General features: G+C 41.5%; 1 protein-coding gene across 4 annotated transcripts in view; it reads right to left on the bottom strand.

The window, feature by feature from the left end:
* The window catches only part of LOC122552907 (uncharacterized), a 147,521-nt gene that overhangs the window by 53,854 nt on the left and 79,359 nt on the right, over positions 1-14,308 (bottom strand). For 3 of the 4 annotated variants that reach the window (XM_087990975.1, XM_043696112.2, XM_087990974.1), the window contains 2 exons: positions 8,557-8,594; positions 5,852-5,931 (listed from right to left, as the gene is read on the bottom strand). The exons of the other annotated variant lie outside the window; for it this stretch is intronic. In XM_087990975.1, the coding sequence (XP_087847101.1) occupies positions 5,852-5,931; positions 8,557-8,594 (118 nt within the window). The remainder of the gene's footprint in view (positions 1-5,851; positions 5,932-8,556; positions 8,595-14,308) is intronic. 4 annotated transcript variants of the gene reach the window in all.

Genomic DNA, 14,308 nt, shown 5'->3' with positions numbered 1-14,308 from the left:
TCATTAACTCCACTGTTCATCCTTCAAGGTCTATACAGAAGAACTAGGACAGGCAAAGGCACTGTCATTCAGTTTGGTTCCTCTGGGGCCACTTAACTCTTGACCACATTGCAGCCTTGATCCAAACATGAGCTGAAAAATGTGTTGCTGGAAAAGTGCAGCAGGTCAGGCAGCATCCAAGGAGCAGGAGAATCGACGTTTCGGGCATAAGCCCTTCTTCAGGAATGAGGAAGGTGTCCAAGCAGGCTAAGATAAAAGGTAGGGAGGAGGGACTTGGGGGACGGGCATTGGGAATGCGATAGGTGGAAGGAGGTTAAGGTGAGGGTGATAGGCCGGAGAGGGGGTGGGGGCAGAGAGGTCAGGAAAAAGATTGCAGGTCAAGACGGCGGTGCAGAGTCTGAGCGTTGGGACTGAGATAAGGTGAGGGGAGGGGAAATGAGGAAGCTGGAGAAATCTGCATTCATCCCTTGTGGTTGGAGGGTTCCTGGGTGGAAGATGAGGCGCTCTTCCTCCAGGCGTCATGTTGCCATGGTCTGGCGATGGAGGAGGCCAAGGACCTGCATGTCTTGGCGGAGTGGGAGGGGGAGTTAAAGTGTTGCCTCCTCCATCGCCAGACCATGGCAACACAACGCCTGGAGGAAGAGCGCCTCATCTTCCGCCTAGGAACCCTCCAACCACAAGGGATGAATGCAGATTTCTCCAGCTTCCTCATTTCCCCTCCCCCCACCTTATCTCAGTCCCAACCCTCAGACTCAGCAACACCAAGTTTCAGAGAACACCTCTGGGACACCCGCACCAACCAACCCAACCGCCTCATGGCTGAACACTTTAACCCCCCCTCCCACTCCGCCAAGGACATGCAGGTCCTTGGCCTCCTCCATCGCCAGACCATGGCAACACGATGCCTGGAGGAAGAGCACCTCATCTTCCGCCTAGGAACCCTCCAACCACAAGGGATGAATGCAGATTTCTCCAGCTTTCTCATTTCCCCTCCCCCTCACCTTATCGCAGTCCCAACCCTTGGACTCAGCACTGCCAATTCCTCCCTCCTTGACCCAAACATGGACAAAGGAGCTGAATTCCAGAGAGCTGAATTCCATGGGAGTGACTTTCATTGACATCAAGGCAGCATTGGAATTAAGGAACCCTTGCAAAATTGGAGACAACACAGATTGTGAAAACGCTCAATTGCTTGAAATCATACCTAGCACAAAGAAAGATGGTTGTTGTTGTTGAAGGTCAATGACCTCAGTCCCAATCACTGCAGTATTTCTCTTCATTATTAGGTCAGAAGTGGGGATGTTGGCTGGTAATTGCACATGTCCTTATATATTGTCAGTCTGTGTTCAAATGCAACCAGAACTGAATAACATCCAGGCTAGGGCTGATAAATTTCAAGTAACATTAATGCCAGTAATGACCATCTCCAATTAGAGATTATCTAACCATTAGCCTTTGACAGTCAATGACATTATGATTACTGAACCTCAACTATCAACATCTTGGATTACCATTGACAGAAAGTGAAATATACTTACCATATAAATACTGTGGTTACAAGAACAGGTTAGAATCTTGCACTGAGGAATTCACTTCCTGACTACCCAAAGTCTGTCCTCCATCTATAAGGCACAAGTCAGGGGTGTGATGGAACACTCCCCATTTGCCTGAACATGTGCAGCTCCAACAACACTGAAGAAACTTGATACTATCCAGGACAAAGCAGTCTAATTGACTTAGACCACATCTACACCCTCCCATCCACACCGATATTCAACAGTAGCAATGTGGACTATGTACAATATGCATTACAGAAATTCACCAAAGATCAAAGATAGTATGTTCCAAACTTACAACCACTATCATCCATACCCCTCATGATTTTATAAATGTCAAAAGGTCACCTCTTCACCTCCTACACTCCAGTGAAAATGGTCCTAGCTTACCAGCCTCTCCTTATAACTCAAACCTTCCATACCCAGCAACCCCCTGGTAAATCTCTTCGGAACCCTCTCCAGGTTAATAATATCCTTCCCATAATAGGGCAACCAGAACTGGATACAGTACTCCAGAAGAGGCCTCCCCAACATCCTTTACAATCTCAACATAATATTCCAACTCCTACACTCAAAGTTTGTTTGTTTCATCTTCATGAAGCCATATTGACTCTGCTTGATTTTATTATTTATTTCTAAATGTCCTGTTATTATATTCCTTAAAATGGACTCCAACAGTTTCCCAATGACAGAAGTTAAACTAATTTGCCTATAGTTAACTTTTTTTTTGTCACTTTCCCCTTTTGAATAAATTAACCAGCAGTTTTCTAATCCTCTGGGACTTTTCCAGATGCCAAGGATTCTTGAAACATTACTATCAGTGCATCCACTATTTCTGCAACTATTTCCTTTAAAATCGTAGAATAAAACCCATCAGGTCCGGGAGACTTGTCAGTCTTTAGCCTCATTAGTTTCCAAAGTACTCTTTTCTCTAGTAACAGTGATTGTGTTTATTTCCTTTCCTCTTTTAGTCCCTTGGTTAATTAACATTTTTGAAATGCTATTACTATCCTCTACCATGAAGAAGGATGCAAAGTATTTGTTCAATTCCTTCTGGCTCCCCATTATTTTTTTCCCCAGCCTCATTCTCTAAATGGCTTTCCCAAAACTTTCCCAAACCTCTGATTTACCAGTAATCATTGCTACATTGTTTTTTTTTCTTTCAATCTGATACTTGTTTAACTTCCCTGGTTAACCATACCCCTTCCAAGAATCTTTTTTACTCAATGGGACACATTCTTGCTGTCAACCAAGAACTCTTTAAAAAAAAAATTTCATCAACTATCTTTTCTGCTAAACTCCTTTCCCAGTCTACTCCAGTCAACTCCGCTATCAATCCCATGTATGTATCTGTGTTTAAATTTAACACTCTTGTTTCTGACCCAAATTTCACACTGTCAAACTAAATGTTAAGTTCTTCCATGTTATGGCCTGCTCCATAGACAATACTTTATTCAGAGGTAGTTCATTAAACCCACTTCATTACACATCACCAATTCCAAAACAGCCAGATCTCGGATTGGATCCACAACATAGTGACTTGGAAACTATTCCATATACACTCTATGAATTCTTCCTTGTGGCTACTTCTGGAACTTGATTTTCCCAGCCACATGAAGATTAAAGTCACTAATAATTAGGTTCAGCCTTTTATCTCCTGATTTATTCTCTCACAACAGAAACAGCTACTGTTCGTATCTTATAGACTACTCCCACCACTGTCTTATTCCCCTTTTTACTTCTTACCTCCACCCATATGGATAATACATTATCTAATCCAAATCATTTCTTGCTCATGTACTATTTTGTACTAACAAAACCACCTCTGTCTATCCTTTAAAATGGTCACATACCCCTGAATATTTAGTTCCTAACTTCAGTCTCCTCATAGTGATGTCTCTATAATACCTGTAAGATCATTCCCAATAAATTGTACTTGTGCCATTAATTCATGCATTTTGTTTTATTTTTGCCTTCAAGATGTCCTTATTGAAAAAGTCAGAAATCACAAGCTTTCAAACTACTGCTCTTTCATCAGGACTGCACCTGTTTGTGATTTCAAATAAACCTGTTTTGAAATGCTATTACTATCCTCTAGTGTTGGACTATAACCTGGTGTTGTGTAACTTATGACTTTGTCTGTCCCAGTCTAATGCTAGCACCTCCGTATCCTTATTGAAAGTTAAAAATCACACAACACCAGGTTATAGTCCAACAGGTTTAATTGGAAGCACTAGCTTTTAGAGCACCGCTCCTTCATCAGGTGGCTGTGGAGGACACAATTGTAAGGCACAGAATTTATAGCAAAAATTTACAGTGTGATGTAACTGAAATTATACATTGAAAAATACCTTGATTGTCTGTTGAGTCTTTCATCTGTTCAAATACCATGATAGTTTCACTTCTTTCATGTGTAAATCACAAAATCTTTTTTTTAAAATTGCATTCTCAGGTTAACTGTAACAATTGGTGTTAGCCAGACAATATGTTGAAGGTGTTAGCCCCCTGTGTTCTCTATCTGTGCCATAATGTTTAGATTGATTCTAATCTAAAAAGTGAGATAACAGAGTTTTACATGAATTCATGCAGTTTTTGAGCAAAGTACAATGTAACTATGCAAGTACAAATTCACCCCACAAAATATATGTATATGTGTGCATGTGGGTCTTTGTGTGTGTGTGTCTGTCTGTCTGGGTTGAGGGGTTGTGAGTATGCGAGAGGGTGTATATGTGTGTGTATGTGAGTATAGAGTGTCTTAAGTCTGTGAGGGGGTGCATGTGTGAGTGTGGGAGTGTGTGTCTGTGTCTGGGGTGGGGGGTTGTGAGTGTCTGTGAGAGAGTGTATATGTGTGTACGTGAGTTAGAGTGGTCTAAGTCTCTGAGAGGATGCATGTGGGAGTGTGTGTGTCTGTAAGGGTGTGTGTGAGTGTCCGTGTGTATGTGTGTGTATAGGAGTGCCTCTGTGTGTGTGTGTAAAAGTGTCTGCGTGTGTATAGTGCAATGTTGGTCACCTGTATTGTGACATGAACCCCAGGTCCTGGTTGAGGCCCTCCCTATGGGTACCGAACTTAGCTATCAGCCTCTGCTCGGTCACTTTTCACTGCTGCCTGTCCTGACGTCCGCCTTGGAGGATGGTCACCCGAAGGTCCGAGGTCAAATGTCCTGGACCGCTGAAGTGTTCCCCAACTGGGAGGGAACCCTCCTGTCTGTTGATTGTTGTGCGGTGCCCATTCATCTGTTGCCATAGCCTTTGCTCGGTTTCTTCTACCATCACCTGATGAAGGAGCGTCGCTCCGAAAGCAATTGCTTCCAATTAAACCTGTTGGACTATAACCTGGTGTTGTGTGATTTTTAACTTTGTACACCCCAGTCCAACACCAGTATCTCCAAATCATGATCCTTATTGAAAGGAAGATATCTCACATCTAGTTATTTACTGCGATTCAAATAGGAGAATTGTTCCCTTAACCCTTGGTTATGGTCCTGCTGATAGCTGTTCACCTGCTTCTCCTCCTCCCTTTCTCACAGCTTGCTCAGTTCTGTATGATCTTTGTTTCTTATTCCTATAAGAGTACTGCAACCATTCATGCAATCAGTTGATGTGTGCCAAACCTTGAAGTCATGAAAACTCTTTCAGCACTTACCACTCCACTTCTTGTAGATGTTGTAATTTAAAACGAATGCAAAATGCTGTAAAATTGACAGAATTGAAACAACAGCCAAAACAATCAGCTAGCAGCTAATCTATTAAGTAGCTGATGATCACATTAAATAGTACCAGTAAGAATCCTTCCAATTGCCTCACCTCCTAAGCTGAGTACGACTAAGACAGCATTAACTGCAGACTTCAGCTCCTAAATGGCATAGCTGCAGTGTTGTATGCTGGTTGATACATGCTTGTTCGCCCACTTTCTATACACTTTGTACACGCTAATATCCTCATCAATATGGCTTCTGGCAGAATTCACTCCAAATATGTGCAAGAGCTGTACAATTGTCAATTTGGAGAACCAAGAGCATTAGTTTTGCCCAAGTTTTATTTTCCTCATCTCTAATTACAATCTGTCTAAATTTGTACAAACATAACTATATTGTATATTTATGCTGTTAATATTTGTAAATTATCGTTTTAAAATACTAGTTCTCAATACATACTGATGTTATTTGAACCTCTATGCCAACACAAATTATATCATGATTAATCTTTTTCCCAATGTAATTGTTGGTCTGATTTGGAAATATCTGTCAATGGTTTTGTGGCTCATTCATAAACCATACGTAAAGCATTTTTCATACCCTCTTCATAATGTTTTGTAGTCTGTTCTTCAAACCTTTATTGATCACTGTCATGGGATCAGTACGAGGTCTGGAGACAACTGCAATGAAAGAAGACACTGGTTGAGATCATATAATTTTGGATAAATTAAAGAAGTGGGAATATGATAGTTCCACACAGTTAATGTCCTTGAATATTTTATATAGCCCATAACGTGACTTTAGGACTTCTATTCAGAGTTCAACTCAGTTTGCAAAAGGATAAGTACAAAGTCAGGTCCACACACTTCTTGGCATCAATAACACGACTCTTAAATTGTGTAAGCAATGCATTCTTAATATTGAGGAGAAAGTGAGGTCTGCAGATGCTGGAGATCAGAGCTGAAAATGTGTTGCTGGAAAAGTGCAGCAGGTTAGGCAGCATCCAAGGAACAGGAACATGGCTCAATATTCTTAATATTGAGCCATGCAAAATTTCACTTTTGAACATACCCAAGTATGAAAGAAATGTAGAGCAAGACATTTGAGAGCAACCATTTTTGAAATGTCATGCTTGCATGATACATGAATCAAAAGAAAAATGTGAGCAGCCCCGGATATTGCACCATGGGCCTCACTATCATATCAATGGCTAAAAGGAGGTAGCCATAAAGGTTTGATCACTGTTACCATCATAGAGACCAATAGGCTTTTGATCATACACCTCAAAGTCTGAAGGATTGGGGTGGAACTGTGAGCCATAGCCCAATTTCTGAGTTGGAGGCTTTTATTCTAGCATTAACTTTCCAAATGTTTGGTGCTTTCATGTGCAGCTTGCAATGTAATGGTTTGAAGGACCGTTGATCAGTGATAACTTTAACCCTTAGAATCACAGAATTTCTCTACCTCTCTGTGTGAATTTCTCAGGACTCTATCCAAATGATAAAACTCAGAGTACTGTTCTCCGTTATTTTGTAACTCTCTTGTGCACCTCTCTCTCTTCTCTGCATCAGCCCACTTTGTTAGTCCCTCCAGAGAACCTCCCTTTTGAGTATCCACTGATCCCACCTGTGACGATGCTGTGGCTGTAAGAGGTTATTTTGTTCTTTTTTTTAAAAAGTGAGGTGTAAAGATAGTGCCAAGTTGTCTACTTGGAAAGTAAACAGCTTGTGAGGCCTTGGGGATTTTCGAACAGTAGAAACAGCCTAGCTGGGTATGGCCAGTTCTCACCAACCAGGATTTCTCGGTTTTGTTTAGTTTAAGATTTAGCTTTAAACAGCTGCTGTCGGAGTCTCAACAGGGCAGAAGTTACTGGAGTTTTGAAGAAGTAGAAGCTATCTTTTCCCTCTTGTGGTTACAGCTTGAAGCTGCGGTTTCTCTCTGCAGCTGGGTTCCCAGTGAGAATCTATTTTTCTGAATTTGCCTTTTTGCCATAGGTGTGTTTATGCGATGTTACTATATTGAAACACTTAGTTAGTAATAGTTATTGTATTGATTATTCTGCTAAGTTTTCCAATAGAGGTAATTTATTCTAAGTTATTTCCATTGTTGTAAATTGCATCTGGAACCCTGCATGTTACATTTGCCTTTAAAATAAGAGAAAGTTAATGTCTAGGCTACCTTCTTAAAATATATTGAGGGGGATCAGGTCTGTTCTATAACAAATCACTGCATGTCATCACCATGGTTGGTGATTACCTTCCCCATCTTATGTACTGTCAAAGGAATCATGATGCCTTGCCTCCTGCTTCCTACCACTGTCATCTGAAAGTCTCCAAATCTCTAAAATATTTTTCAGAGTGACCTGGCAAATCATCTATTGGCATTGAACATTTACAGAGATTGAATAATCTGAATTTCAAACATCCTAATGAAGCACCTCAATCTCACAGGCTCCAGAGAACCCATCTGACTGTAATCATTACATTCATATCTCTTTAACTGAATCGAAATTGCTCCTTTGCCATGTGCTAATGAGCTGACTTCAATGAGTAAGTTACAAGAGGCCAAAAGCACCTCTGTTAAACCTGGAAGTTGACAAATTGAAGTTGGTTCAATTTCCTTCAATCTTTTTTTTATCTTCCCACACAATGCCAACTCAACCATCCCTGTGGGTTAAAGATTCTCTCTCTACCAACCCCACAGAGAGATTGGAAAATGTGGTAAAGCTGGAACAGCTTATTGAGAGTCAGGAGGGTGAGACCATGCAATCAGTTAAATGTGAGGATAGAAGTTTTAAAAAGTGATACTTTGGATTTTTCTGTGACAGTAGCAGCGTGGATCTTTCTTACCAAAATGTGGCATAGACAGTAGGGATGCTGTGTGTTTAAAACTGATTGTCTAAACGTTTCTTAAGTTAACTCTGTTCAAACAATCAAAATCAGATTTCTTGTCAGTAGCATCATCCAGCAGAGACAGAAATAGAGGTGTGTGATGCTTTGCTACTGCTATGCAGGATTTATTGATTGATAAAGTAACACTGAGCTACTCTAGACCAAAAATGTTTCTGCTAAATAGTTACATTTTATAGAATTGTAACAGATATTATTTTCACAAAGGAAGGTCATGTTTTAATCATTATTCACAGGTACATGATTAAAAATAAACCATGGAGAATTTCAAACTATTCACAGGTACATGATTAAAAATAAATCATAATTGCCATTCTGTCAAACTATCTAAAGCAAAGTGCACTTTCTATTCAACAGCATCATGAATAGGCAGTTTATATTTTGTAAAGTACATACCATGCTGGAACAACTTTGTTACTTCTAGAATATATGGTCTGCATAATAGAAACATAGTTCAAGTTAAATGGAAGATCACAGTTAGTTAGTGGCCATATCTGACTAAAAACTAAGAACAAATTGTACACAGCAACATGAATCACACAAAAAAAATTAAAGCAAATCACGAACTACATCCAAATACAAAGGTACCACTGAAAAACTATGCACTAGTACCCATCTAACTGCAATGTATATAGCGATATACGAAGTACAAAATTCAAAACAAAACGTAAATCCTATTAGCTTGCAGATCAAGACAGGCAAAGGTACCAAATTCATAGAATCACAGAACTTTTACAGCAGTTGGAGGTGACTCAGCTTGTTGTGTTTGCATCGGGTCTCCTAATACACCATTCACCTACTGCTATTTTCCTGCCTTCTCCATGTCTTCTGCATATTGTTCTGATTCAAATTACTATCAAATTCCCTTCTGAATGCATCAATCGAACTTGCCTCCACCACACACTCAGGCAGTGCATTCCAGACACTCATGACTCGCTGCATGAAAAAGCATTTCCTTATATCATTTTTGCTTCTTTTAAAAGTTATTTTAAGTCTGTTCCTTCTCAATTTTGATCATTTCAGGAGTAGGAATATTTCTGCCTTTTGTATTTTGCCCAGGCTTCTCATGAATATTCATGTCTTTGAATATCTCTATTACATCTCCTCCCAGCAATTCTCTTCTCCAAAGAAAATAGTTTTATTTTCTTCAATCTATCTTCATAGCTGAAATTCCTTATCACTGGAACATTCGTATAAACATGTGCTGCACTTTCTCTAATCCCTTCAGATTTGTGCTAATGTGGGGCACCTAGAACTGAATGCAATATCCTAGCTGAGGGCAAACTAGTGTCAAGCAGTTCAACAAAATATCTTTGTTCTTGTATTCTACGCTCCTATTTGTCATCATCACCATCACTGATTGTCCCTTGCAGACAAGGATGAACTCTCTTCCACTCTCAGGATGAGTCCATAGGTGGCTGTACAAACTGATATGGTTACCTCAGGCTCTGTTACACTTGGGGCAGTTGACTCCATTCATGCCACATTGTCATTTGACATCTTGCAAGTCATCATTGTTTGGTTCAGGAAACTGTTGTAATGGAACAGCAGGATGCTGGATTCTTTCACAATCTTTACGTACAGTGATGCTACCTTTTGTCCATTGTGAAACAGACAGTCTGACAGATGGAATTCTGTTACTTTTTTTTGTTGTTCCATCCTGAAATAAAGGATGCATGAATTCTCTGGATGGCTGTGAATATTTAACGAGATATTCACTTGAGACTCAGCTCTGTCTGGAGCTCAAAATATCAAAAATGATATGATTTGTAGCGAGCATTTTAATGGTCTGCTTGGATCCAGTCTGTAAAGTATTGATTAAAAGTTTGTATTATCTGAGACATGACAACAATGAAATGCGCAAATGTTAGCGACTCCATGAGCTGCTGCCTGGCACTCATGTATCATTTCAGAATGAGACAACTTTATCTGCCGTTTGGAAAATTCCTTATATTCTGGACACTCAAACCAATTTGAAAAAATCTGTCTGGCAAACTGAATTAACTGCAGCGAGGACAATGGTGGGTGCATGATACATGCTGCTGTTAGTCACATTCACCATGCCCATTGCATTAGATGCTTTGATAGGAAGGGAAGAAAATGTGATAAATTTTTACCTCCCCTTCTCGACTTCTATCAGATAGATACATAGTGTGCAGGCAGCAGATCCTTCCTTACTCTGTAACACTCAGTTATACAGTAGCCTTATTCATCTGTTGCCTTTACTTTCCTATTTTGATACGAGGAAAAATCAAAATGATTTTGGTCAACGAGGGATGGGAGTGATAAAATTAATAAGTCAGATAGTGTGGTTTAAATCTACTCTGAAGGGGATAAGCTGTTAGAGCTTCTGATTATCTGCAGCACGCTCTGTCTTTATTTAAATCTTCAGAAAACAATGACCGCAGATATGCCTCACTGTTAATGCCAGTGTGTATTTCCTAGGACCTGAGCAGAAACATAGGACTGAATCTTGCTTTTTTTGGGGTAAGTGCGAGTTGTATAACATTTGTTGTAGTGATTCACACCACCAGACCAAGCCAGTTCTCGCTGTATCTTAGCAAACTGGCCATTTTAATTGTGATTTGAGCCCTCACAGCACGAATCATGTCCTATCTCCAGTATACCTTGCCACGTGACATTCATGCAGGAACTTGCTACTCAGCACTTCTCCTCCATAAGACCAGCATCCCTTGGGGCCATGCCATCTTTTAGCATCCACTGTGCATGTGCAGGAGTGCCGCCATTTGAAAGCTGCTCTGCTCGCTGTGTCAGGCATCAAAAGATATGGCAAAGAAGGCGAAGCTGGCAAGATTCTAGTGGACAGGGTAGTGGACAGGAGTCCTCTTCCCAGAGGATTATTAGAGGAAGCCACCATACCATGCCAGCCTTTTCAGAGATTACAACTTGGTCAATGTCATCTTCAGGGTCAGTTGGACTGGGATGCACTGTAGGGCAAAGGTCAATGATCTTCTCCACTTTGCCAAGTTAAGTGAAACACTCTGCTCTCTACTGCCTCACACTTGTCTATGTCAGTGCACCCACCTCCCACAATACTTATGTTCGGACACCCCTTCTCACTTCACTCACTCGTTATTCCCCCATCCTCCCACACCACTAACTTTGCATGACCTCCACACTGCCTCCTCACTCCTTTGGAACACACCAACACTTTTTCTCCACACATACCAGCATGAACAGTCATGCCACCTGCTTTTACCTTAGTTATTCAGCCCCTTTATATCATTACAGGAGAAGACATCCCAGAACAGAGTGGTGTGATGCCACACATCCTTTCTGGATGGGGTGCTGGACATCATTGTACCTCATCCCATCTTCGGAAAGGATTCTTGCTCTAGCAGTGACAAGGATACAGAGACGTGACCCGACACCTGAGTAAGTCACACTTATCATTCTTCTGCAACAGTCCTATTAAGCAGACATCAAAGACCATGACCAGCTAGTGGCTGCAACACTCCTTCCTCTTTTGTCTTACAGGTGGATGTGTCCTTCTAAGGACTAACCCATGTGCCACAGAGAAGAGTTCCTTGACCTTCCCAGATTATTGTTGGGACGCAGAGGATGAACCATCATCTGCCACCTGGACCTGCAGAAACATGGATGAGGACATCTCATTGGGCTCTGTGAGGTCCTTCACTGAGTTTCAGAGTGCTGACAGGTATGGAAGAAACACCCCTGGCTAGAGAGTCTCAGGACTCCAGAGACCAGGCACCTGCTGAACCCCTGGCAGCAGATAACTCTGTGGTCTTAGCTATGAGGGACTTTATGCAGATGCACAGGGAGGAGCAGCAGTGGCAGACAGGTGTACAGGACACACTAGCCCTCATTCCTGAGAACCTGAAGTGCTGCAGCCAGTCCATCAATTCACCATGTTATCAGCCAGATGCTGCAGCATTGCAGCAACTCCTGCAGATGTCTGCCAGCCTCCACAAACAGATTGGAAGCTGCTATTGAGAGACAAGCCCATCAGGAGCTGTTGCAAAGTCAACAATAACTGTACTCCATCGCGCCATGCAGTGTCCATCAGGACCGAAGGCGGGCCAAGAGAGGGACGGGGAATCTAGACATTAGTCCAGGTGTTCCCCCTCACGTTGAGCTACACACAGGCCCGATGACAATCTCCACTCAGGATGCTGCAGAAGTAGCTGGGCTCTCCAACTCCACTCTGCCTGCCCCCTTCGATGTTGAAGGTTTCAGCTGAGAAAGGTCAAGTTGGTTATTAACGGGTCCAGGCAGCAAGCTGTGGAGGGGGTCAGATCTGTTGACTGTCTGCCCCTCTCCTGTGGTTATGTTCGTGCTCAGGTATCCTTGGAGAAGTGTGTGTTGCCTACCAATGCTCTTGATGCATTTAGAGAGAGGTGGGCATCACAAAGGATACTGTGCTTTATTTACCGTCTAATTCCATTTTGATTTAGCCACTTTCATTCTCCCTACATCTCCCTCACCTTTGATGATCTGCATTGCCCTTAATGAGCTTTATATGTAAACTATTCAATTGGTAAAATTGGTGATATACTCTAGGTGGTTAATACAAGGGGGAAAATTTGCTGATGGAAAAAAAATTCAGTTCTGGTTGATAACACTTCTGGATATAAAGAAAGAAATGGCAAAAGAAAGGGAAAAAAAAAGAATGGTCAATTTGCAAGAAGTCCCTTGGCATATTTGGCCTGCCCAAACCTAATGCAATCTCATCCCCTTCACCCACTCCCATGGGGTTGCTTGGAGTCTGCCACTAACAGTATATTTGTTGTTATGACCCTTTTCTCTCTAAATGAGCTTACTTCTGGCCTGTCGATTCTCCCATTCAGAGTTATAAAACTCAAGTGAACAAACTCCTTAGAAAATATCTCTCTAGCTGACTTGCTTTTCATGTACCTAAAATTACATGACATCTTGTAAATGTTGTTTCATCTCACTGTTCAAAATTACTTTATCATCTTTTTAAAAAAAAGGTTAGACAATCACAGAATGGAAAACTATAATTCATTTTCCTCCACTTTAATACCCACATTCCCAAATAATAATACGTTATGAACATTCATCGCACAGTAGCTCCAAAAACCTCTTACAGGGTGACAGCATTCAATCTCCCATCATTCCTCTGGGGTCCTTGCTCCTGCATTTTAACTAGCCAGCCTAGACTGGTTTTGTGAAGACTAACCTAAGCCTTGAGCTGTTTGAAATCTCCTATAGGGCCATCTACAGTCTGCCCCACTAGCCAAGCTGCAGCTATTGGACTAGCAATGAGGAAGGTAGCAATGGGCGAGGCAAAGGCACATGGAAGACGAGCACTGAGAACATGCATCAGTTGACTTCCCGGTGGAATATTGATTTCTTTAATGAAATTGATAAGTTTGATTTGTAGTGCTTTGGAGGTTGTACCATGGAAAAGGAAATCAAATGAGGCATTCACGGACCATCTGTCCAGAAAGTAGATCCGCTGGCTCCCTACTCCCTTCATACTCCTTCTCCTTAGGTACTCACTGCAGCCAGTTTGGCAAAGGTTGTAACCTCTTGATTGTCAGGTTGCAAATAACTATGAATTGAGACACGTAGACCAGTAAGCACTTGAAGATCCTGCAGAGCCTCCAAGATAAGAGAAGCTCCACTTCAGTGTCTCAGTGGTCTGCTTTGTTATTGTATTCATGCTGGTTTTGTAAGACTGAGATGAACCAGGTGTAGAGCCTTTGTTGCAAAGCAATCCCTCCTGTTTGATGTAGTAGTTGAATAATAGACAGAAGAGTGGACTTGTATAAAAGTATCTTGACTACTGCTGAGCATGATCAAACTCTGTGCGTTCAGTGAACTGTAGCCTTAAGATACAATGAGCATTGTAATGCAGTGCCCAGAATGCCACACAAGTGCAATCACCAGTGCCCTGCACCATGTTGAAGTCCATGAACATGGCCATGCCACAAATGCACTCTCGTTGCTTCTCTCTATTCAGGAAGAGACAAAAATGCAAATTCCTCCCTAGGCTTTCAAAGCCTCTGCTACCTCTCTGATGCAGCAGTAGGTGAAAAACTGAAAGATGAAGTTTATAAAATCATGAGGGGCATGGATAGGGTAAATAGATAATTTTCCTAGGATGGCAGGATCCAAAACTAGACAGTATAGGCTTAAAGTG

Source organism: Chiloscyllium plagiosum, unplaced genomic scaffold (assembly GCF_037043375.1).
Source record: "Chiloscyllium plagiosum isolate Xiang-an unplaced genomic scaffold, Cpla_swu_hap1 HiC_scaffold_10, whole genome shotgun sequence".
NCBI classification, from domain to species: Eukaryota; Metazoa; Chordata; class Chondrichthyes; order Orectolobiformes; family Hemiscylliidae; genus Chiloscyllium; species Chiloscyllium plagiosum.
Note: the sequence above shows the minus strand (reverse complement) of the source record. Positions and strands in the feature narration are given on the sequence as shown.